Raw genomic sequence first — 24,247 nt, forward strand, 5'->3', positions numbered from 1 at the left:
TGGTTAACACTGCCCCAACAAAGATGGCGGCCGGGCGCACCCAATCAAGGATGTGACGTACACTGAGGGCGGAAGTTTACTTAGCTTAAGGGCGGAAGTTGCCTGCGGTGTGTTGTGTCTGATGAAGAGGCCGCAATGGATTCGGTGAGTGTGGCTGAGCTGAGCTCCGGACTCGCGGTGTCAGTGACTGGGGATGGGCTCAGGACGAGTCTGCGCTCTCCGCTCTCCTGGCCGTTAAAGCGTGCAGCCTGCACGGTGGCTGCCGGGAGCCGCACTTCCGCCTTCAGTCACTGTGCGGCTGGTATTAGAGGGAGCTGCTGCTGCTGGTGGGCGGCCACAGGTTGTGGTTAGCCCCGGACAAAGCGGGCGAGCGGCCAAGCGTCATATGGCTTGTGGCTGAACGTGACTGGCCCGGGGTTACTGATACACTGGTAACGACTGCTCCTATACTGTATACAGCCCGGATCACTGGTAATGACTGCTCCAATACTGTATACAGCCCGGATCACTGGTAATGACTGCTCCTATACTGTGTACAGCCCGGATCACTGGTAATGACTGGTCCTATACTGTGTACAGCCCGGATCACTGGTAATGACTGGTCCTATACTGTGCACAGCCCGGATCACTGGTAATGACTGCTCCTATACTGTGTACAGCCCGGATCACTGGTAATGACTGCTCCTATACTGTGTACAGCCCGGATCACTGGTAATGACTGCTCCTATACTGTATACAGCCCGGATCACTGGTAATGACTGGTCCTATACTGTGTACAGCCCGGGATCACTGGTAATGACTGCTCCTATACTGTGTACAGCCCGGGATCACTGGTAATGACTGGTCCTATACTGTATACAGCCCGGGATCACTGGTAATGACTGCTCCTATACTGTGTACAGCCCGGGATCACTGGTAATGACTGCTCCTATACTGTGTACAGCCCGGGATCACTGGTAATGACTGCTCCTATACTGTGTACAGCCCGGGATCACTGGTAATGACTGCTCCTATACTGTGTACAGCCCAGATCACTGGTAATGACTGCTCCTATACTGTGTACAGCCCGGAATCACTGGTAATGACTGGTCCTATACTTTGTACAGCCCGGATCACTGGTAATGACTGCTCCAATACTGTGTACAGCCCAGATCACTGGTAATGACTGCTCCTATACTGTGTACAGCCCGGGATCACTGGTAATGACTGCTCCTATACTGTGTACAGCCCGGGATCACTGGTAATGACTGCTCCTATACTGTGTACAGCCCTGGATCACTGGTAATGACTGGTCCTATACTGTGCACTGCCCAGATCACTGGTAATGACTGCTCCTATACTGTGCACAGCCCGGATCACTGGTAATGACTGCTCCTATACTGTTCACAGCCCGGATCACTGGTAATGACTGCTCCTATACTGTGCACTGCCCAGATCACTGGTAATGACTGCTCCTATACTGTTCACAGCCCGGATCACTGGTAATGACTGCTCCTATACTGTGCACAGCCCGGATCACTGGTAATGACTGGTCCTATACTTTGTACAGCCCGGATCACTGGTAATGACTGGTCCTATACTTTGTACAGCCCGGATCACTGGTAATGACTGGTCCTATACTTTGTACAGCCCGGATCACTGGTAATGACTGCTCCTATACTGTGTACAGCCCAGATCACTGGTAATGACTGCTCCTATACTGTGTACAGCCCGGGATCACTGGTAATGACTGCTCCTATACTGTGTACAGCCCGGATCACTGGTAATGACTGGTCCTATACTGTGCACTGCCCAGATCACTGGTAATGACTGCTCCTATACTGTGCACAGCCCGGATCACTGGTAATGACTGCTCCTATACTGTTCACAGCCCGGATCACTGGTAATGACTGCTCCTATACTGTGTACAGCCCTGGATCACTGGTAATGACTGCTCCTATACTGTGCACTGCCCAGATCACTGGTAATGACTGGTCCTATACTTTGTACAGCCCGGATCACTGGTAATGACTGGTCCTATACTTTGTACAGCCCGGATCACTGGTAATGACTGGTCCTATACTTTGTACAGCCCGGATCACTGGTAATGACTGGTCCTATACTTTGTACAGCCCGGATCACTGGTAATGACTGGTCCTATACTGTGTACAGTTCGGGATCACTAGTAATGACTGCTCCTATACTGTGTACAGCCCGGGATCACTGGTAATGACTGCTCCTATACTGTGTACAGCCCAGATCACTGGTAATGACTGCTCCTATACTGTGTACAGCCCAGATCACTGGTAATGACTGCTCCTATACTGTGCACAGCCCGGATCACTGGTAATGACTGCTCCTATACTGTGCACAGCCCGGATCACTGGTAATGACTGCTCCTATACTGTGCACAGCCCGGATCACTGGTAATGACTGCTCCTATACTGTGTACAGCCCGGATCACTGGTAATGACTGCTCCTATACTGTGCACTGCCCAGATCACTGGTAATGACTGCTCCTATACTGTGTACAGCCCTGGATCACTGGTAATGACTGCTCCTATACTGTGTACAGCCCGGATCACTGGTAATGACTGCTCCTATACTGTGTACAGCCCTGGATCACTGGTAATGACTGGTCCTATACTGTGCACTGCCCAGATCACTGGTAATGACTGCTCCTATACTGTGTACAGCCCGGGATCACTGGTAATGACTGCTCCTATACTGTGTACAGCCCAGATCACTGGTAATGACTGGTCCTATACTGTGCACAGCCCGGATCACTGGTAATGACTGCTCCTATACTGTGTACAGCCCGGATCACTGGTAATGACTGCTCCTATACTGTGTACAGCCCGGGATCACTGGTAATGACTGCTCCTATACTGTGCACAGCCCGGATCACTGGTAATGACTGCTCCTATACTGTGCACAGCCCGGATCACTGGTAATGACTGCTCCTATACTGTGCACAGCCCGGATCACTGGTAATGACTGCTCCTATACTGTGTACAGCCCGGGATCACTGGTAATGACTGCTCCTATACTGTGTACAGCCCGGGATCACTGGTAATGACTGGTCCTATACTGTGTACAGCCCGGGATCACTGGTAATGACTGGTCCTATACTGTGCACAGCCCAGATCACTGGTAATGACTGGTCCTATACTGTGTACAGTTCGGGATCACTAGTAATGACTGCTCCTATACTGTGTACAGTTCGGGATCACTAGTAATGACTGCTCCTATACTGTGTACAGCCCAGGATCACTGGTAATGACTGGTCCTATACTGTGTACAGCCCGGGATCACTGGTAATGACTGGTGCTATACTGTGTACAGCTCAGGATTACTGGTAATGACTGCTCCTATACTGTGTACAGCCCGGGATCACTGGTAATGACTGCTCCTATACTGTGTACAGCCCGGATCACTGGTAATGACTGGTCCTATACTGTGTACAGCCCGGGATCACTGGTAATGACTGGTCCTATACTGTGTACAGCCCGGGATCACTGGTAATGACTGGTCCTATACTGTGTACAGCCCGGGATCACTGGTAATGACTGGTCCTATACTGTGTACAGCCCGGGATCACTGGTAATGACTGGTCCTATACTGTGTACAGCCCGGGATCACTGGTAATGACTGGTCCTATACTGTGTACAGTTCGGGATCACTAGTAATGACTGGTCCTATAATCCATGCCATCATTCTGTATTTCAGGGTTCTGTTGTGATACAAAACAATGAGGAAGGGAAATGTGTTTCTCCTTCAGAAGGTGAGATCGCTCGCTGTGTTGCATGGCCAATATTTGAGCAAGAATGACCTCCAGGGGTAACCTCTGTGTATTAATCCTCAGAGTCCGACAGTGAAGTGTACACTAGGTTTATGAAGAACCACAAATGCTACGACCTTATCCCCATCAGCTCCAAGCTGGTTGTGTTTGATACCTCCCTGCAGGTGAGATGACTTTGTGCCAGCGTTTGGTGCGGACCATATTTGTACTAAAATGTCGGCTTGCCTCCACTTTTGGAAAGTGGGTGGAATTAATAAGAGGGGACTTGCTGCCTTGCCCCACTCAGATGTATCATTAAGGAGAGCGAATTATGCACCTTCATGCGCAAATCACAGTTTTATTTTCTGTCGTTAGAACACTTTTAGACTATATATGAAATGCCGGACCTTCGCGGATCAGTCACCAGCTTTTACTGTTATTTTCTTCTCACTTCTCTGAGCCTTTTTTATTTTCTTTAATCCTAACATCTAGTTCTGGAAATATTCAAATTTTACGGTCCTTATCTGGAGGGTGTTGCTTACAGGGTAATAATGAAAACTGCTTAAAGACCCCTTCAAAGAGTTCTGAGAGTCACTGCCCCATGTAAAGCCCCAAAACTTTGCACTAAGTACAATAGCCCCTATCTGTGGAACCTCTTGTTGGACTAAATTAAAAGAAAAAGGCTATATTCAGTGGAGTAGTGGGAGCAAAAACTTATCACTTTTGACCTGGTGACAGGACCTCCTTTAAATGGAATCTGTCACCCCCTGGGCGATATCAGACCTCTACTATGGGCTTGCAGGTTATAGAAAAGTAAATCCATACTTACCTGTATGGCCCATAGTAGAGGTCTGATTGCAGAGAAATGTAGTTCTCTTCTTGGTTTTTCACAGGCTTGGCGTCCCCCGGACGCCAAGCTATCTCCACCCATCTGCTTATTATTCCACCAAATCCCCACCTATGTCCACGTTTACCATAAACCCCCCCCCCTCCCCGCACGTTACTGTGACTCCCGGCGCCTGCGCAATACAGCACTGCTGCACTGTGCTCATCCTAACGGGCCCGGGAGGAAACCCAGCACACTCCCTGTTAGCCGCGCTTTGCGCATCTGCCGGGAGGTGAGGAGGAAAAAAGTGCACGTCACAGGGACCTGTGACGTGCGGTGAGGGGGGAATATGGTAAACGTGGGGATTTGGTGGAATAATAAGCAGATGGGCGGGGATAGCTTGGCATCCGGGGGAAGCCAAGCCTGTGAAAAACCAAGGAGATAAAACTACATTTCTCTGCAATCAGACCTCTACTATGGGCCATACAGGTAAGTATGGATTTACTTTTCTATACCCTGTATCCCCATAGTAGAGGTCTGATAACTACAAAGTGGTGACACATTCCCTTTAATAATTTCATTTTACCCTCTAGACATTTGTAGTTTCTTTTATTTATTTTTTTTATTTTAGAACCGAACATGCAAAAAAAATTTTTTTTTTCTGTTCTAAAACAGACCCCATAATAATCAATGGTCCCCGCTGCTTCCATGTATATAACTAATGTAACCAATCATTTGTTATCCTAAGGCCACGGCCCCGCTATCAGTATTCGGTCAGTATTTTTTTCTCAGGAGTGGGAGCCAAAACCAGGAGTGGATGATAAATGCAGAATTGGTGCACTTGTTTCTATTATACCTTTTCTCTGATTGTTCCTCACCTGGTTTTGGCTCCCACTCCTGAGAAAAAATACTGACTGAATACTGATAGTGGAGCCGTGGCCTAAAACTGAAGAGACAAGAGGAATGTCTAAACCAATCAGTTTTAATGAATCTTTCAGGTGAAGAAGGCTTTCTTTGCACTGGTCAGTAATGGTGTAAGAGCTGCGCCCTTGTGGGATAGCAAGAAGCAGAGTTTTGTGGGTAGGTCACCAAACTACATAACACTCTTCATTTCTGAATGCCCTTCCTGATTGCGTTTTGTTGTTTTTCCAATGAAGGTATGCTTACCATCACTGACTTCATTAATATTCTGCATCGATACTACAAATCTTCCATGGTAAGTTTCCTGGAAAGCACTGCATAATAATTATAATAGTAAGTCTAATAATTATAGTCCAAAAAAATCACTGGAGTCTTCATGTACATCACAAGCCATCCTTTTAATTTCTCTTTTCTTTTGGTTTTCTTTGAGCTGGCTCCATTGAAGGGGTTGTTCCCTTTCAGAAAATATTTTACCATATGCTCAGTTAGTTGTAAAAAAAAACCAATGAGCTTTCCTTGCCCTCCCACTGGTCCAGCGTGGTCTCCGCTGCTGCAGCCAATCCCTGAGCTCAGCGGCTCTGCCGATGCACTCGACCCCGGGAGGGTAGGTATGGCTCATTCTTTTTTATAATCACGCCCCTGTAGTAAGCCAACAAGGGTCTGTGCTGTGAATGTCAAAGAATTGTATTTATTGCTTATATAGCGCCATTAATTCCACAGCACTTTACAGACATTATAATCACTGTCCCCATAGGGAATCTAGACTATGAGCCCCAATTAGTATGTCTTTGGAGTGTGGGAAGAAACCCACACAAACCCGGGGAGAACATACGGACTCCCTGCAGATGTTGTACTTGGTGGGATTTGAACCCCGGACCCCAGCGATGAAAAGGCAGCAGTGCTAACCACTGAGCCACCATCATGCTGTCTAGAAGTATTGTATAAGAGTTTAGGAGTCTGATGGATGCGTCACATTGCAGAGCACAGACAGTTTGCTGACTAACTTCAGGAAAGTGAAAGTGTGTTCAGAGATAAGAATTACAGCCCCATTCACTAAAACCAACATTTCGTCGGGGCATGCAGGAATAAGATATGCTGAATTTAAGAGGTGGCTGCCACTTAAGATGCATCAAACTCATTATCAGTGATGTGCGCCTCCCCAGAAATGTTACTCCTGTCAGAGACTGGAGTGACATTTCTGGTGTAAGAAACGCTGCCAATATAGATGACCACGCCTTGTCCGGCTCCTCCCCTCCCATTTTGAAGGAGCAGCCTAAAACTTGCATGCAAACACCTAAAATTGCAAAATATTTGTACAACGCAGTGTGAGTACCTTGTTAAAGAATCACTCCTACTCACTCTTCTATTCAGTAAATGTGTGTAGGTGCTTGTAATGTAGTGAGTGTTTTAATATACTCGCCTACTTCTGCTTTCTCTGGGATACAGTGCTATCCCGCTCCTTTTCGCTGTGACGTCACCTCTCTGCATACTGGCCGGATCATGCTGCGTACAGAGCATCGGGAGTGGCTCTATGGAGCGTCAGAACAAGGCCCCATAGGCTTTCATTGTAACAGCGTCTTCCGGCTCTGCATAGACTGAGCTGGGTAATCGCAATTGCGGTGATGTCACTGAGAAGAGAAGAACGACGCAGGACACCGGAGAGAACTGCAGTAGGTGAGTATATTAATACAGTCAGACTACATTACATGCATATACAGTTAGGTCCATATATATTTGGACAGAGACAACATTTTTCTAATTTTGGTTCTAGACATTACCACAATGAATTTTAAACAAAACAATTCAGATGTAGTTGAAGTTCAGACTTTCAGCTTTCATTTGAGGGTATCCACATTAAAATTGGATGAAGGGTTTAGGAGTTTCAGCTCCTTAACATGTGCCACCCTGTTTTTAAAGGGACCAAAAGTAATCGGACAATTGACTCCAAGGCTATTTCATGGAGAGGTGTGGGTAATCCCTTTGTTATGTCATTCTCAATTAAGCAGATAAAAGGTCTGGAGTTGATTTGAGGTGTGGTGCTTGCATTTGGAAGGTTTTGCTGTGAAGTAAACATGCGGTCAAAGAAGCTCTCCATGCAGGTGAAACAAGCCATCCTTAAGCTGCAAAAACAGAAAAAACCCATCCGAGAAATTGCTACAATATTAGGAGTGGCAAAATCTACAGTTTGGTACATCCTGAGAAAGAAAGAAAGCACTGGTGAACTCATCAATGCAAAAAGACCTGGGTGCCCACGGAAGACAACAGTGGTAGATGATCGCAGAATAATCTCCATGGTGAAGAGAAACCCCTTCACAACAGCCAACCAAGTGAACAATACTCTCCAGGAGGTAGGCGTATCAATATCCAAATCTACCATAAAGAGAAGACTGCATGAAAGTAAATACAGAGGGTTCACTGCACGGTGCAAGCCACTCATAAGCATCAAGAATAAAAAGGCTAGACTGAACTTTGCTAAAAAACATCTAAAAAAAGCCAGCACATTTCTGGAAGAACATTCTTTGGACAGATGAAACCAAGATCAACCTCTACCAGAATGATGGAAAGAGAAAAGTATGGCGAAGGCGTGGTACAGCTCATGATCCAAAGCATACCACATCATCTGTAAAACACGGCGGAGGCAGTGTGATGGCTTGGGCATGCATGGCTGCCAGTGGCACTGGGTCACTAGTGTTTATTGATGATGTGACACAGGACAGAAGCAGCCGAATGAATTCTGATGCATTTAGAGCCATACTGTGTGCTCAGATCCAGCCAAATGCAGCCAAACTGATTGGTCGTCGTTTCATACTACAGATGGACAATGACCCAAAACATAAAGCCAAAGCAACCCAGGAGTTTATTAAAGCAAAGAAGTGGAATATTCTTGAATGGCCAAGTCAGTCACCTGATCTCAACCCAATTGAGCATGCATTTCACTTGTTAAAGACTAAACTTCAGACAGAAAGGCCCACAAACAAACAGCAACTGAAAACCACCGCAGTGAAGGCCTGGCAGAGCATCAAAAAGGAGGAAACACAGCGTCTGGTGATGTCCATGAGTTCAAGACTTCAGGCAGTCATTGCCAGCAAAGAGTTTTCAACCAAGTACTAGAAATGAACATTTTATTTTCAATTATTTAATCTGTCCAATTACTTTTGGTCCCTTTAAAAGCAGGGTGGGACATGTTAAGGAGCTGAAACTCCTAAACCCTTCATCCAATTTTAATGTGGATACCCTCAAATGAAAGCTGAAAGTCTGAACTTCAACTGCATCTGAATTGTTTTGTTTAAAATTCATTGTGGTAATGTCTAGAACCAAAATTAGAAAAATGTTGTCTCTGTCCAAATATATATGGACCTAACTGTATACACAGATTCAGTGAATGAAAAAATTAGTGGGAGTGCATCGTTAATGTATCTACCAATATGACGGTCCCCCGGGGCACTGTATCATGGGGGGTTACTGTAGTAATACAGTGGTTGTCGTTGAGCAATTACTGTTACATTGACTAGCAGAGTGACTTTTTATACAACTTGCGATTGATGAGTAGTTAATAGTTACCTTGTTATCTCCGTGTTGTCAGGTGCAGATTTATGAGCTGGAGGAGCATAAGATAGAGACGTGGAGAGGTGAGTGCTTACTGGGTACATAGTTAATATTTGGCAGGAGGCTATACCTGTATTCTATTGTAGATGGACAGTTCTGATTAGCCACAAGGTCATATTTTCTAATGAAGGGATCAGATTGCTGCATTTTTATAATTATTCAATTGTCTGTTTTCTCCAGAGGTTTATTTGCAAGACTCCTTCAAGCCTTTAGTCAGCATATCGCCCAGTGCCAGGTGAGGAGGCATTTAATGCCAGCCTTTGTTCCAGTAATAAGAATGATTGTTGCATTGCTCAAACACACTCATACATATATTTTTTATCCATTAGCTTGTTTGATGCTGTGTCTTCCCTGATAAAGAACCGTATCCATCGCCTTCCCGTCATTTCTCCGGACTCTGGAAATACTCTGTATATATTAACACACAAACGCATTCTTAAATTCCTCAAGCTTTTTGTGAGTCCATTTCCTTTCTTGATGATTTTTTTTTTTTTTTTTTTTTTGCAATTTTTGATTCTTGATTACCTTATTCCTGACCTTCTGATTTTATCCACAGATGTCTGAAATGGAGAAGCCAAGTTTTGTGAATCAAACATTAAGAGAGTTGAAGATTGGCACTTATGATAACATTGCCAAGGTTCATCCCAACACTCCTGTATATGTTGCTTTGGGGATTTTTGTGCAGCGTCGGGTCTCTGCTTTGCCCATTGTGGACGATTCTGGTAAATATGGAATAACCTTTATGGAAAGTTTTTTATAGCAAAATATTAAAATGTATTTTTTTTTTTTTTGCTTTACGGATATAATCCTTATTCATACGCAGGCTCGGTTTCAAAGATAGAAGTGTGGCATTCCAGTACTGCAGATCCTCTTCTATCCTTTTGGGGCTGAACTGCAGTACCAGGCACACTCGCCCCTATAGAAAAGCCAGCGTGCCCGTGTAATCTGTGCCGATAATACAGTGCTCAGAAAAGCACAGTGGTGGCCCCCTAAGGTCATCTGATCAGGCCTTCATGGTGTATTTTAAGTGCTGGAAAACCTGTGTAACGTATACTGTATGTGCCTTCTCAGAACTTAGTTTACAGCTTAAATCACAAAATACTCAGCAGTCCTGCAACCAAAAAAAGAAAAAAAGGAGTTTATATATTTCTAATTAGCACCGCATGGACATGGATCGATGGATTGGTAGATACCTAAATGTCTGAGCAAGATTAGTGGCAGAAATGTCAAGGGTCACTACTCCTTACCACCGACTATTGACCCGTCTTATTAGGCCAGCAATAGCCCAACAAATGATCAAAACCCTTGTTTGTCGGGTGCGAGGATTTTAATAACATGATATTCTGGTCGGCAGGTCTAAACGGGCCATTAAAGGGAAACTTTTAAATGATACATGCTGCTACTCTTTCATTAAAGCTTTATTAGCAGTGATGAGCGAGTATGTTTTGTTAACCCTTTCGCTGAGTATACCCGGTGCTCGCCCGAGCATACTCGGCGAAAGGGTTAACAAAACATACTCGCTCATCACTATTTATTAGACGCTTCATTGAATGAGACCGGAATCATGGGTATGCTGCCACCTAGAGGCTTAGAGTAAGAATACATTTTAGAAAAAAGCTGACTCTTCCCAACAGCCTACACCTGACACCCAGCTATTCAGTTAAGCTTAGTCTTCCGTCCACATCTTTCCTGAGATCTTACCTTTGCGTCTATGGATACAAGTGTTGGCAGAAGGTACCATAAGCCGCAGTTGCTCAGGTAGTTACCTGAAGAATTGCTATTCTTCCTTCTGCAGTACTGGTATTCGTTTTCCCACCCGAGGTGCAGCTTTAGGACATCCCATGGTTACTGTGTCTTCCCAATGAAGCGTCAGAGAGATGTAAATTTTTGGCACCGTAAAATCTTTCTCATAGCCTTTAATGGGGGACACAGCACCCTCCCTTGTTTTGGGGGGTCTTGGTTTTGTTCCTCCTGCTTTTGCAGAAACTGAATAGCTGGGTGTCGCTTGGGCAAATGTAGTCTGGTGGGCAGGAGTCAGCTTTTTTTCTAAGATGTATTCTTGGTGTCAGTCTCCAGGTGGCCAAATATATCCCCTTGTTCCGGTGTTCCCCAATAACAAAAATCTTCATTTTGCCACACACCTTTAATTAGCCGCCCCAACACATTGATTTATGTATGATATATTGACAAATGTAAGCCAAACAGTATGCTCTAGTGGGCAAGGAAGGATTGTGCATGTTGAATATCAGCATGTGCAGTCTTTTGGGCTGAAAGATAAGATGTTGCCAGAAGGATCACATATGCTTATGAACTTATGAATGGACATTTCCATCATTACCATTACTGCTGCCATTTTTGAAAACACATCTGATTGTGACTACGTTCCCAAAGTCTGAAGAAAGCATTTACGCTGTACAACTTTACAAATAATGGTAATTTTTATGCATGAAACATGTTAAAAGCGGCTGTGGAACTCTGAAACCTCACGTTACATAGTTAATATGGTTGGAAAAAATGACAAATGTCTACAAGCTCAGGGATGGGACATAATAAAGGGGACGGGGTATATGTACCACCATAATACATTGTCCAGTCTGCTCCAAAAGAGCTAATACTTCCCTCCTGTTCCTAATTGTCGATTATAAGATAATAGCGTTGCAAAGCTGCACTGAAAGCCGGACTACTGGGAGGAAATTAACTCTTTTCATGCCTTTGCATTGACTGATAGCCAGCTCTGTACTTATGCACTGCTGAGCCGGCTGTCAGTCAGTGCCGGGAGCGCGGTTACAGCTGCTGCTCATTATGTACTGAGCAATGACTGAAGCCGCGCCTCCATGACTGAAAGCCGGAGGCTGCCGGGAGGAATCAAGTTAATTTCCTCCCTGTAGCCGGGCAGCTTTGGAACGCTATTAAACTGCAGATTAACCCCACATCTGCAGGATAATACTTCTACTATGTAATGGGGTGTTTTCACTGTTAAGACTGGAAATATGTAATGCAAAGGGTGATTTGATTTATTTATTTTTTCAGTTTGCTAAAATGCAGACTACTTATATTCTCCTGAAAATCATTTACGTTAATAAATGCAAAACTATGTAGAGAAAAATGCAGCTGCGTTTCATATTTGTCTCCCATGTATTGTCTTTTTTCTTTCCTTTTCATTGTAAATATGAAAATTCTTGATTTATTTCCCTCCAGGCCGGGTAGTGGATATTTATTCCAAGTTTGATGTCATTGTAAGTAACCTTTTAGTTCCTACCTCTATTAATTCCTAGCATATTTATATACAGTACCCTTTACTTTTATCACTTTATGACCTAGAATTTAGCAGCTGAGAAGACCTACAACAATCTGGACATCACAGTAACGAAGGCTCTTGGACATCGTTCTCACTATTTCGAGGGTGTTCTTAAATGTTACCAGCATGAAACTTTTGAAACCATTATCAACCGCCTTGTAGAAGCCGAGGTAATGTCTAGCCCATATAATAGAGGCGTTATTTCTCGAAACGGCAGAGGTGTTAAAACCTCTAGTCAATAGTTTAAAGAAAATCTGTCCTTAGATTTAACAATACAACCTGCAAGCTTTATTAAATGGCTATCTTAATGGGCATTTCCATTGCAAGATTATCAAAAATGAATTCTCATAGGAACGCTCATTTCCCGATAATCTTGCAGCCTAAGCGGGCTGCCAATCACCTGATGGATGAGCAAAACATTTGTTCAGTTGAAATGATCTTTTTGTTTTGCACAAAAAATCATTGTTCTTGACAGCACCTTGTTCTGTGTAAACAGGACGCGTGCTGCCGAGCACAATGTCAGCCTGTGTGCACTGAGCGATCGTTCACTGCACATTAAGCACGGCCTTCCGGACTATTAAATAACCACCAATCGGTATATGATCAGTGAACGTTTAACACTTCAAAATTGCGTAATGTAAACCCACCCTTACACCCAATGAGGCTGTTGAACTTGGTGTGAAAATCCACATCCAAATGGTTGCATAATTCTGATACTAAAATGAGGCTGAAAAACTGGAAAAAGTATTATGCAGCCGTTCTGTGATGGATTATCAGTAGTGATGATTGAACGTTTTCTATTAACCACTTCGGCGAGCACGCTCGGGTACTCGCCGAGTATTTTGGCGTGCTCGGAATTTCTTTTAATGTCCCCGCACCTGCAAGTGTGACAGCTGTTTGACAGCTGTGACACATGTAGAGATTGCTGTCTGACAGACGAAGGGGTTAATTGAACACGCTCGATCATCACGAATTATCAGCTAAGTCTTAGATCTATTCACTATTGTACACCATGTTATAATGACACTTGGTGACCGCTCCTGGTTTTACATATTCTACAAAAGTTAAACAGTGTTAGCAGATGTCCTAGGGAATGTGCAAAAAATGAGAACGATCATCACTAAGGTTATTCTACACGGATTGTGATGCCTAATGATCACCTGGTTATGTATTGCATGGCTTTGATGGAAGTTTTGCATATTGTATACTGTATATTTGAAGGTATTGCTTTAACACATGCAGTGCACTTGAGAACTGGAATTGAGGAGATGAGTTGTATGGATCGGTGCCTGAGCAATGAAGTACTGAAATTTGTTTTTGCTATGTATACCCCTTTTTCACATGTAAAGCGCCATGGAATAAATGGCGCTATAATAATAATACACGAACGGGTCAGCCATACTTGCTATTGGTGAAGGGTCCTAACATCTCAGCCCCATTGGATCTTACATTTTCACCTATCTAGTGGATAAATGTAAAATATTTAATATTTTCGACCAAACTTGTGGGCCTGTGTCCTGCAAATAATCTGTTAGCATTTTTTTTTCGCAATCTAGTTGTGCATTAGGCACCTTTCACACCTCTGATTTTTTTCAGTGTTTTTTTTTCTGTATTTTTCACGTATAAAATACATTCCCGGATAGTCTATGGGGCTGTTCACAGGTCCCTGTTTTATTTGGAGGTTAAGTGTCTTCCTTACAACCCCCCCACTCTCCCTAAAAAAATCTAATAAATGAAGATTTGATCCAAGTCACTGATTAAACTAACCCATACAAGTCTATAGGTATGTGAAAAACAGAAAAAACTGATGCCATCCTAGTGCTGTCCGTTTCATTGACTGCGAGTAGAACCTTGGGAAGTTTCCATAAATTTTTTTTTTCTTTTTTTTTTGCTTATGAGATAAAATGCTAATGGTAAAAACTGACATACTGATGAAAATTATTTTGTTTTTCATGAAAAAAATAGACCTTATTCACAATGGACTAATAAGTTCTACATTTGGACGTTCTAGAATACAAAGCTAATGCTCGTCAGGACAGCTATTCTCACTAGTATTTTACATCTGGAATTGAAATTGAGATTTTTTTTTTAATTCCTTCTCACCCCCCTTTAGTGAGAATTAGTGCCACGGCCCCACAATCAGTATGTGGTCAGTATTCGGTCAGTATTTTTTCTCAGGAGTGGGAGCCAAAACCAGGTAAGGAACAATCAGGGAAAAGGTATAATAGAAACAAGTCACCAATTCTGCATTTATCACCCACTCCTGAGAAAAAATACTGACCAAATACTGATAGTGGGGCCGTGGCCTTTAAAGCACCACTCCAGCCTTTTTTATTATTGCAGTACTGAAGTGGTATTACAACCCCTGGCAACAATTATGGAATCACTGGGCTCGGAGGATGTTCATTCAGTTGTTTAATGTTGTTGAAAAAAAGCAGATCACAGACATGGCACAAAACTAAAGTCATTTCAAATGGCAACTTTATGGCTTTAAGAAACACTAAAAGAAATCAAGATTAAAAATGTGGTACTCAGTAAGGGTAATTATTTTCAGAACAAGCAGAGGGAAAAAATGATGGAATCACTCAATTCAGAGGAAAAAAATATGGAATCATGAAAAACAAACACACAAAAGAACACTCCAATACATCACTAGTATTTTGTTGCACCACCTCTGGCTTTAATAACAGCTCGCAGTCTCTGAGGCATGGACTTAATGAGTGACAAACAGTACTCTTCATCAATCTGGCTCCAACTTTCTCTGATTGCTGTTGCCAGATCAGCTTTGCAGGTTGGAGCCTTGTCATGGACCATTTTCTTCAACTTCCACCAAAGATTTTCAATTGGATTGAGATCCGGACTATTTGCAGGCCATGACATTGACCTTATGTGTCTTCTTTCAAGGAATGTTTTCACAGTTTTTGCTCTATGGCAGGATGCATTATCATCTTGAAAAATGATGTCATCATCCCCAAACATCCTTTCAATTGATGGGATAAGAAAACTGTCCAAAATATCAATGTAAACTTGGGCATTTATTGAAGATGTAATGACAGCCATCTCCCCAGTGCCTTTACCTGACATGCAGCCCATATCATCAATGACTGTGGAAATTTGCATGTTCTCTTCATGCAGTAATCTTTATAAATCTCATTGGAACGGCACCAAACAAAAGTTCCAGCATCATCACCTTGCCCAATGCAGATTCGCGATTCATCACTGAATATGACTTTCATCCAGTCATCCACAGTCCATGATTGCTTTTCCTTAGCCCATTGTAACCTTGTTTTTTTTTCTATTTAGGTGTTAATGATGGCTCATGTTTAGCTTTTCTGTATGTAAATCCCATTTCCTTTAGGCGGTTTCTTACAGTTCGGTCACAGACATTGACTCCAGTTTCCTCCCATTCGTTCCTCATTTGTTTTGTTGTGCATTTCCTGTTTTGGAGACATATTGCTTTAAGTTTCCGGTCTTGAAGCTTTGATGTCTTCCTTGGTCTACCAGTATGTTTGCCTTTAACAACCTTCCCATGTTGTTTGTATTTGGTCCAGATTTTAGACACAGCTGACTGTGAACAACCGACATCTTTTGCTCATTGCGTGATGATTTACCGTAACAGCTCTCCAAGGTGTGATCACTCCTTTTTAGATGCAGACTAACGAGCAGATCTAATTTGATGCTGGTGTTAGTTTTGGAAATGAAAATTTACAGGGTGATTCCATAATTTTTTCCTCAGAATTAAGTGATTCCATAATTTTTCCCTATGCTTGGTCTGAAAAAAATTACCCTTACTGAGTACCACATTTTTAATCTTGATTTCTTTTAGTGTTTCTTAAAGCCCTAAAGTTGCCATTTGAAATGACTTTAGTTTTGTGCCATGTCTGTGATCTGCTTTTTTTCAACAATATTAAACAACTGAATGAACATCCTCCGAGCACTGTGTTTCCATAATTTTTGCCAGAGGTTGTATATGTAAGTCCTCTACACTTGGTCTCATACTTACCAGCCGACGTCTTCAGTTGTTCCCGGTGCCATTCTTGACGGTATCCAGCAGTTTGTGACCTGACGGATCTCTCCAATGTTTGCTGGGTGAGCCGGAGGTCACTGTTCAAGGTAAGTCTAAGGGGCAGAGCAAGGATCTCATAGACTTGCATTGAGAGCTTGTGACCGTTGCCTCGGACTCCCAGTCAGTTCAAAGTTGCAGTCACAAGATGGTGGATCGGGACCCGAGCAGCGCCGGGAACAGTTGAAGACGGTGGCTGGTAAGTATAAGACTAGGGGCAGGGAACTTTGATTAGTAGCACCACTCCAGTGCTGCAATAAAAAAAACACACTGGACTGGTGCTTTAATGGACTGAACCCATAGTTGAGCTGGTATAGATTCTTTGATGGAATAAGCAATAATCAGTTTTGTTAGGGATTTGCAGGCTCAGCTTTAAAATCCCTTCACGGCTAGTCCTTTAATGGTTCCATTGTGATCTACCGATCTGTTTACAAATCTGCAATGACGTGACTTCCCACCACGTGGCTGTGGCCGCAGCTGGCCGTGGTAGTGGCGCACCAGCGTGAACTCACTACTACACTCAGTGACTGCTTCAGTAGGGACACTGTACCCCAAAGAATCTCAGGAGCTTTGACTTGATTATCTCTTTTCTGATTAGGTGCACAGGCTGGTGGTGGTGGATGACAATGATGTAGCCCAAGGAATCGTTTCTCTCTCTGATATTCTACAGTGTCTGGTTTTGACAGCTGCAGGTGAGATGTCACTGAAGGGTTACATAAGGTGCAAATGACGTGTGGGGGTATTTCACGCCATGTATCTTGATTACCACTGTAGATGTGAAGAGCCTGTGATTGACCTGAACCTGTTCCATCACGTCCGAGCTGTAGGAAAGTCCATGCTCCTCTTCAGATCTGGACTTTGATTAGCAATAAAAGGACCGGGCATCTGGCTGCAACCTGAGGAGCGTCCTGTATCTGCAGAATTGATCTTAAGCAATACTTGAGGGCATTACTACAGATGAACCAATAATAAGAATTGTGAGAGCCTGGTAGACCAGTCATGGTGAAGTACACAGTATTGACGACTGAACAGGAGTCACTCTGAACTCTGTTTTCTATACATGGCACTACTCTTTCTACTGTTTTATATAGCCTTTTCATATTTTGGAGAACAGAATGGAGATGACCCAATGATTTTGGCAGCTTTGTTCATTGTGGTTTATATGTAATAAAGTCCCATGATAAGTTTGCTGCACTTTACATTGGGGACTAATCCAAACTTTCCACGTGAGGTTGAATATACTTTGCACTTGGCTGACTGAAGTCACATGCCACTTTCTTTTTGTATTTTCATATTTTTTTGTCGACTGTCTCTTGGGAAATGTAGTTGCTGTTGTTTGCGTAGAAATATATATTCCCTATTTTTGAAGCCCAGTTAGGAGATTTTTCATGTCCATAATTTCAGAGTGGACAGGATGTCCCCATTGTGTACAATTAATAAAATTGACTTATTTGCTAATTGGTATGTATTCTTGACAAATAGGCTCCACACCACAATGTATAACTAATGGTGTTAAAACATTTGTGCACAGGATAGATCTCTACCTACCTATGACCACATACCTATCCTCTTCATATCTATCATTTGGGCTATTATTTTTGATTGGTGGCCCATGTTAGTCATAGTGGCTTATATAGCTCTGTATGTCCGGTGCAGGATCAGTATATGCCCACATCTGCTCTTAACCATGTTCCTGTCATGTAAAATATTAGCCATCTTAAAGCGTTGTTACAAGATCTGCAGGTTTTGTATTCTGCTTTTCCCAAAAGCATTGTAGGACGCAGCATACTAGACTGCCCTATTTCACACACAGGCATTCAGTAAAAAACAGTGTGTGGTGTACGCTCTATTAGAGACATATATGACTGCAAAGCTATACATAACAGCCTTTTTAGGGTTTTACCATAATGAAAGAAGACTTAAAGGGGTTGTCCATCTTTAGAGGCCTTTTTTTCCGTTAAATGTATGTATTTTGGGCTAAAAAAAAAAATTGCTGTTTCTTTAAAATTAAAAATTTTGCTCCATTTGGCTTTTGCAGGCTTTGTTTTCCTGCGCATTGAGACTTTGATGTGGATTGAGCTTAAAAAAAAATTACACTTAAGCATTACAAACTCCCCGTTAGACTGTCATGGGGAACTCACTGACAGATTCTCAGTAAACTCATTCTGCAGCCAAAATAGACAGAGGCTACAAAAGGCAAATGATGCAAAATTCTTAATGAGAAACCATAGCAAAAATTTATTTTAGCTCAAAATATATATTCTTTTAAGTAAAAAAAAATATATAATTGACCTCAAAGGTGGACACCCACTTTTAAATGTTTTGAAAGAATCTTACAGTACATGGAAGTGGGCAACAAGCAAGCTGATCCTCCCACAGGTAGAGCAATATAGATGCATGAGCACCTCAGAACTGTGCTGTGTGTATAGGCAGTAGTTGATGCATGAATGGTGATGGCTTGTCAGAACTTGGGTTGCTTTGATCAGTCTGCAGAAAAGGGAACTTCAGTCCCAATACAAGTGCTCATGTAGGGTCCAATCCCTTATACCATAGTATAAAAAACTTGGCACTCCCTTTCTAATTGCAACGTTTCGGTCAGACTATATGACCTTACTCATACATCGGATTGCAGGAGCTAAGCAGAATGCAGTAGAGGAGCGGCCGGTGGCGGTGTGACCGCTCTGGTGAGAGGCGCATTTCCTCTTCTGGCTCCGGTAATGACAAAGCTGTCAAGGAAGAGTGGAGCAGAAACAGGTGGAAAGGTGCGCGGAGCTCTGCCAAAATATTACATATTTAGGGAAATTAGACATGGTTTGCATAAATGAATGTGCACTTGTCAAATGTTTTCCAGGTATTTGACTATAAAAAAAAAAAAAAAATCTTCTATAAACAAATCATTTTCTGGTTTCCGACTGTGTAGAGCAAATAAAACATTATGCATGTATTTAGTAAACTGCAACTCTTCTCTTTCCACAGCAAGAACAGACTTGTTAAATTTCAGCATGCCTGATCTTTTGCACACTACCTATTCAAATCAAATACGCGCTCGGCTGAACCAAGCATTTGGCTGTCAGCTGTTGTGTGTTTGTCCCCCTTTTAATTAAAGTTCATAGTCTAGTTTATTTTCTATGTGGACTAAATAGACAATTTTTGCTGATGCCCCAGAAACTTGTACTTATCAGGGCTGTGGGGTCGGTAAGCCAAACCTCCGACTCCTCAATTTCCATGACACCGACTCCACGACTCCGACTCCCTCATACATGGCTCATGTTTAAGTGATAAATTTACTGTAGCACAGATTCATCTCAGCTAAAAGCCTAGACCCTTAGATCAGGAATAGGACATACATTTATAGGACATTTCATAACTTTCCCAAATTCTTATGAAAAAAATATTCCCCACAAACTGCATTGAACTACTGTACCCAATTTATTATATATTTTAGGAGTTGGAGTTGGTCCATTTTATACAGACTCCACCAAAATGGACTCCTACTCCACAGGCCTGGTACTTATTGTTCCTTGCCTTTCAAATCAATTTTTATTTATATTGCTTATACAGCGCCATTAATTCCACATCACTTTACAGTCCTCATCACTGTCCCCATAGGGACTCGAAATCTAAATTCCCTGTCTGTATGTTTTTATACTCTGATAGGAGACCCACGCAAATACCGGGAGACCATACAAACTCCTTGCAGATGATGTCCGTGGTGAGATTTGAATCCAGGACCCCAGCGCTGCAAATCAACAATGGTATCCACTGAGCCACCATCAGAATTTAGTGTAAAAGAGCAATCTACAACCAATACTATGTTTTCCTCTGTTGCTTCCAAAAATGACAAATCTTTTCTATGCAAATGGTCATATAAAGAGAATCTCTACAGAGAATGAACATTTGCTTGCAGTTCAGCAGATTACTATAATCTGTATGATCTTCTAGTCTTAAAATGGAAGGTTGGAAGGTTCCTCTACTGACTTGATTGTTCTTGGAAAGTCTGTTAATAGACTGTTGTTAAACTCCAGATTTACACTAAGGAAAATCCATAGAATATCCAACCCTTTGAACATGGGGTTTCTTAATTATACAGCAATAAAATATTTAACCTCTTCATGATTACATAGTGTAAATATACATCATATTGATACGGACCGCTCTATATAACGTAGTAGCCGGCTGTATAACACCTATGTCAGCAGCGATCAGTGCTAGCTCTGATCACTTTGGGACTGCAGCGTCCAATCTTTCAAAATCTAAAATTATTGATTAGAGATGAGCGAACCCGACCTTGAAAGTTCGGCTTTTGTACCAGACCGGTACCAGAACCCAAACTCCCACTATGGGTCTTTAAATATGATGACGAAAAACCAAAATTTTCTTTACAAAGTTCTGAGTTTTTAAAAGCTTTAAGTTAACAATTTCTTTATTTGTTTTTGATTGCCTAATCATTCTAAGGCTATGGTCAGACGGCGGTAAATTCTCTCATCCGAGATAATCGGGCCGATTATGCAAATGACACTCTAATCAAACTCCAATCAGAGTTTAATCTGAGTGTCAACATAGTATGATCCGATTCTCTCGGATTGGATGATCTGAGAACACTGTGAGAAGATGGAGAACAAAATTTCTCAATTCTGTGAGTCCGCTGAAAGCGGACCGCACTCGGATGTCATCCAAGTGCACTCTGATGTTTTACTATAGATTTTAATGAGTTAGTGGCATCCGATTTCAAAGTGAAATCACAGCGTGCTGCGATTTTTTTCACTGACAGATTCTGCACCAGCACTGCCCCATTGAATAACCTTGGTCCGAGTGCTATCCGATAAAAAATCTGAACGCACTCGTCCAATGTATACGCAGGTGTGAGCGAGCCCTAACCTGGAGAATCAAATTACTGCGTCATTGTTGGAATTGCAGGTTTTTTCTTTCACTATTTCCTCACACTTAGATTTTTTTTACTATTTCTGAATACATTATATGGTGTTATTCAAAGTTACGAGTTCCACAGAAACAAGGCCGCATACGACTATGTCAATGGATAGAAAAAGTTATGGTTACTCCTGGAAGGACGGAAAAATGAAAGCAAAAGTACGAATACGATCATTGGTGCCGTCAGGAGGGGTAAAGCGTTTTCTCCATTACACCGTATAAGCGCATTTATTATCAAAGTACCAAGCTGAAAGTATTGCTGTGATTACACTGAAGATGGCACAGATGCCGACACTAAGCCCGCTGCCCCTCTCCTCTTCTGTTCCGTTAGCTGGGGAGTTGTTTTCTCTGTTGTGCTAGTGGACAGGCTGAATTCTGCTGAGTACGAGGACCTCTTGTGCAGCTAAATCCCTGTCTGTCCAGTCCAGTGAATTCTGTACAAAGCAGTGTCCTTTGCTGAGTTGCGGCACAGTTGGATGGAGGCTTGTACAGTGAGGTTTTGCAGTCCCTGCAGGTAAGTGTATACGTGTCCGGCCATACATGCAATGGTACACAAGTCCAGAAGGTCCACAACTAGAGCATTGTGGATTTTACGAATAACAGAATGTCTCCACACTGGACAAATAACAAGTCCTCACAGGAGAACAGACTTCTTGTGTCTTAGCTATCAGAGGGCTGGTCCTGATGAAAAGGTGACATCCTTGAAAGGTCTATAGGCACCTAGTTCTAATAAGTGATTTAACAGCCTTCCTTTTATAAATGTACAGAGATGGTGGGCAGTCACTGATTAGGACCTCCCCCTTGACTTTTAAGCCCAGAATGAGCAGGGATTACACTTAATAAATAGTTATATACATTTGTAAGAAAAAGTTCAGTATATCAGTCTGTTCATCTTCTTGTGCTCTATAACTTTCCATACATAGATTGCACATTGTTTCCAAGCTGACTTTAATCATTGGTAAAAAGTTGTCATTCATACATACATAAAGAAATATTACTGTATATTGAACTCGTGGTAGGAGGTCAGGCAATGTAATTGGCTTCTGATATTGTATGGTGCCATCTCCTGTCGAGAGGCAGGCTGTAAGTGTACATATGAATTGCATGTTTTTGCGTGTGTGTACACACACACATATATATATATATATATATATATATAATGTACATACAATACCATTCAAAAGTTTGGTGTCACCCAGACAATTGTGTTTTCCATGAAAACTCATACTTTTAGTCATCAAATAAGTTGCAAAATGAATAGAAAATATAGTCCAGAGATTGACAAGGTTAGAAATAATGATTTTTATTTGAAAGAATAATTTTCTCCTTCATACTTTGCTTTCGTCAAAGAATGCTCCTTTGCAGCAATTACAGCATTGCAGACCTTTGGCATTCTAGCTGTTAATTTGCTGAGGTAATCTTGAGAAATTTCCCCCCTTGCTTCCTGATCCCCTCCCACAAGTTGGATTGGCTTGAAGGGCACTTTTTGCGCACCATACGGTCAAGCTGCTCCCACAATAAGCTCAATGGGGTTGAGATCTGGTGACTGCGCTGGCCACTCCATTACAGATAGAATACCAGCTGCCTGCTTCTTCCCTAAATAGTTCATGCATAATTTGGAGGTGTGATTTGGGTCATTGTCCTGTGTAAGGATGAAATTGGCTCCAATCAAGCGCTGTCCACAGGGTATGTCATGGCGTTGCAAAATGGAGTGATAGCCTTCCTTATTCAAAATCCCATTTACCTTATACAAAACTCCCACTTTACCAGCACCAAAGCAACCCCAGACCATCACATTACTTCCACCATGCTTGACAGATGGCATCAGGCACTCTTCCAGCATCTTTTCAGTTGTTCTGCGTCTCACAAATGTTCTTCTGTGTGATCCAAACACCTCAAATTTTGATTCGTCCATCCATAAAACTTTTTTCCACTCTTCCTCTGTCCAATGTCTGTGTTCTTTTGCCCATATTAATCTTGAAGGCCAGCATCCCGGAGTCGCCTCGTCACTGTAGACATTGACACTGGCGTGTACTATTTAATGAAGCTGCCAGTTGAGGAGCTGTGAGGCGTCGATTTCTCAAATTAGAGACTCTAATGTACTTGTCTTGTTGCTCAGTTGTGCAGCGGGGCCTCCCACTTCTCTTTTCTACTCTGGTTAGAGCCTGTTTGTGCTCTCCTCTGAAGGGAGTAGTACACACCGTTGTAGGAAATCTTCAGTTTCTTGGCAATGTCTCGCATGGAATAGCCTTCATTTCTAAGAACAAGAATAGACTGTCGAGTTTCACATGAAAGTTTCTCGTTTTCAGCTGGGCTAACATACTTGTGCAAGGGTTTTCTAAACACCCATTAGCCTTCTTACAAAGTTAGAAAACACCATGTACCATTAAAACACTGGATTGGTGGTTGTTGGAAATGGGCCTCTATACACCTATGTAGATATTGCAATAAAAACAAGACGTTTGCAGCTAGAATAGTCATTCACCACATTAACAATGTATAGAGTGTATCTGATTCATTTAATGTTAGCTTCATTGAAAAAGAATGTGCTTTTCTTTCAAAAATAATGAATTTTCTAAATGACCCCAAACTTTTGAACGGTAGCGTGTGTGTGTATATATATATTTTATATATATATATATATATATATATATATATATATATACGCAAGTATACACACACACATGTAAGTATTCGTATGAATTGCATGTTTTTACGTGTTTACTTATGTGTATGTATAATATATATATATATATATATATATTATACATACACATAAGTAAACACGTAAAAACATGCAATTCATACGAATACTTACAGCCTGCCTCTCGACAGGAGATGGCA

At 42.3% G+C, this 24,247-nt stretch overlaps 1 protein-coding gene across 4 annotated transcripts; it reads left to right on the forward strand.

Moving 5' to 3' along the window:
• The first annotated feature begins 46 nt into the window (after window positions 1-46).
• PRKAG1 (protein kinase AMP-activated non-catalytic subunit gamma 1) lies at window positions 47-20,242 on the forward strand. Of its 4 annotated transcripts, none has more exons than XM_073663781.1 (13): window positions 47-144; window positions 3,709-3,763; window positions 3,845-3,945; window positions 5,585-5,666; window positions 5,744-5,802; window positions 9,091-9,136; window positions 9,294-9,348; window positions 9,443-9,569; window positions 9,670-9,835; window positions 12,312-12,349; window positions 12,435-12,581; window positions 17,073-17,166; window positions 20,132-20,193. In XM_073663781.1, exons 1-13 carry the CDS (start codon window positions 136-138, stop codon window positions 20,176-20,178), a joined length of 1,026 nt encoding a protein of 341 aa, XP_073519882.1. In that variant the 5' UTR covers window positions 47-135; the 3' UTR covers window positions 20,179-20,193. The 4 variants fall into 4 exon arrangements, with proteins under 4 accessions (XP_073519882.1, XP_073519883.1, XP_073519884.1 ...); XM_073663782.1 differs by lacking the exon at window positions 20,132-20,193 and adding an exon at window positions 17,249-17,932; XM_073663783.1 differs by lacking the exon at window positions 47-144 and adding an exon at window positions 269-471 and having other exon boundaries at window positions 20,132-20,242.
• The last annotated feature ends 4,005 nt before the right edge of the window (window positions 20,243-24,247 follow it).

Source organism: Phyllobates terribilis, unplaced genomic scaffold, assembly GCF_046119375.1.
Source record: "Phyllobates terribilis strain yellow unplaced genomic scaffold, ASM4611937v1 Scaffold_2__4_contigs__length_985480577, whole genome shotgun sequence".
Taxonomy (NCBI): Eukaryota; Metazoa; Chordata; class Amphibia; order Anura; family Dendrobatidae; genus Phyllobates; species Phyllobates terribilis.

Bases quoted from the DNA above. Each gene is read 5' to 3' on its own strand.
- PRKAG1 (XM_073663781.1), top strand. The intron at 3,946-5,584 runs GTGAGATGACTT...TGAATCTTTCAG, and splicing joins TGTTTGATACCTCCCTGCAG to GTGAAGAAGGCTTTCTTTGC. The intron at 12,582-17,072 runs GTAATGTCTAGC...TTTTCTGATTAG, and splicing joins ACCGCCTTGTAGAAGCCGAG to GTGCACAGGCTGGTGGTGGT.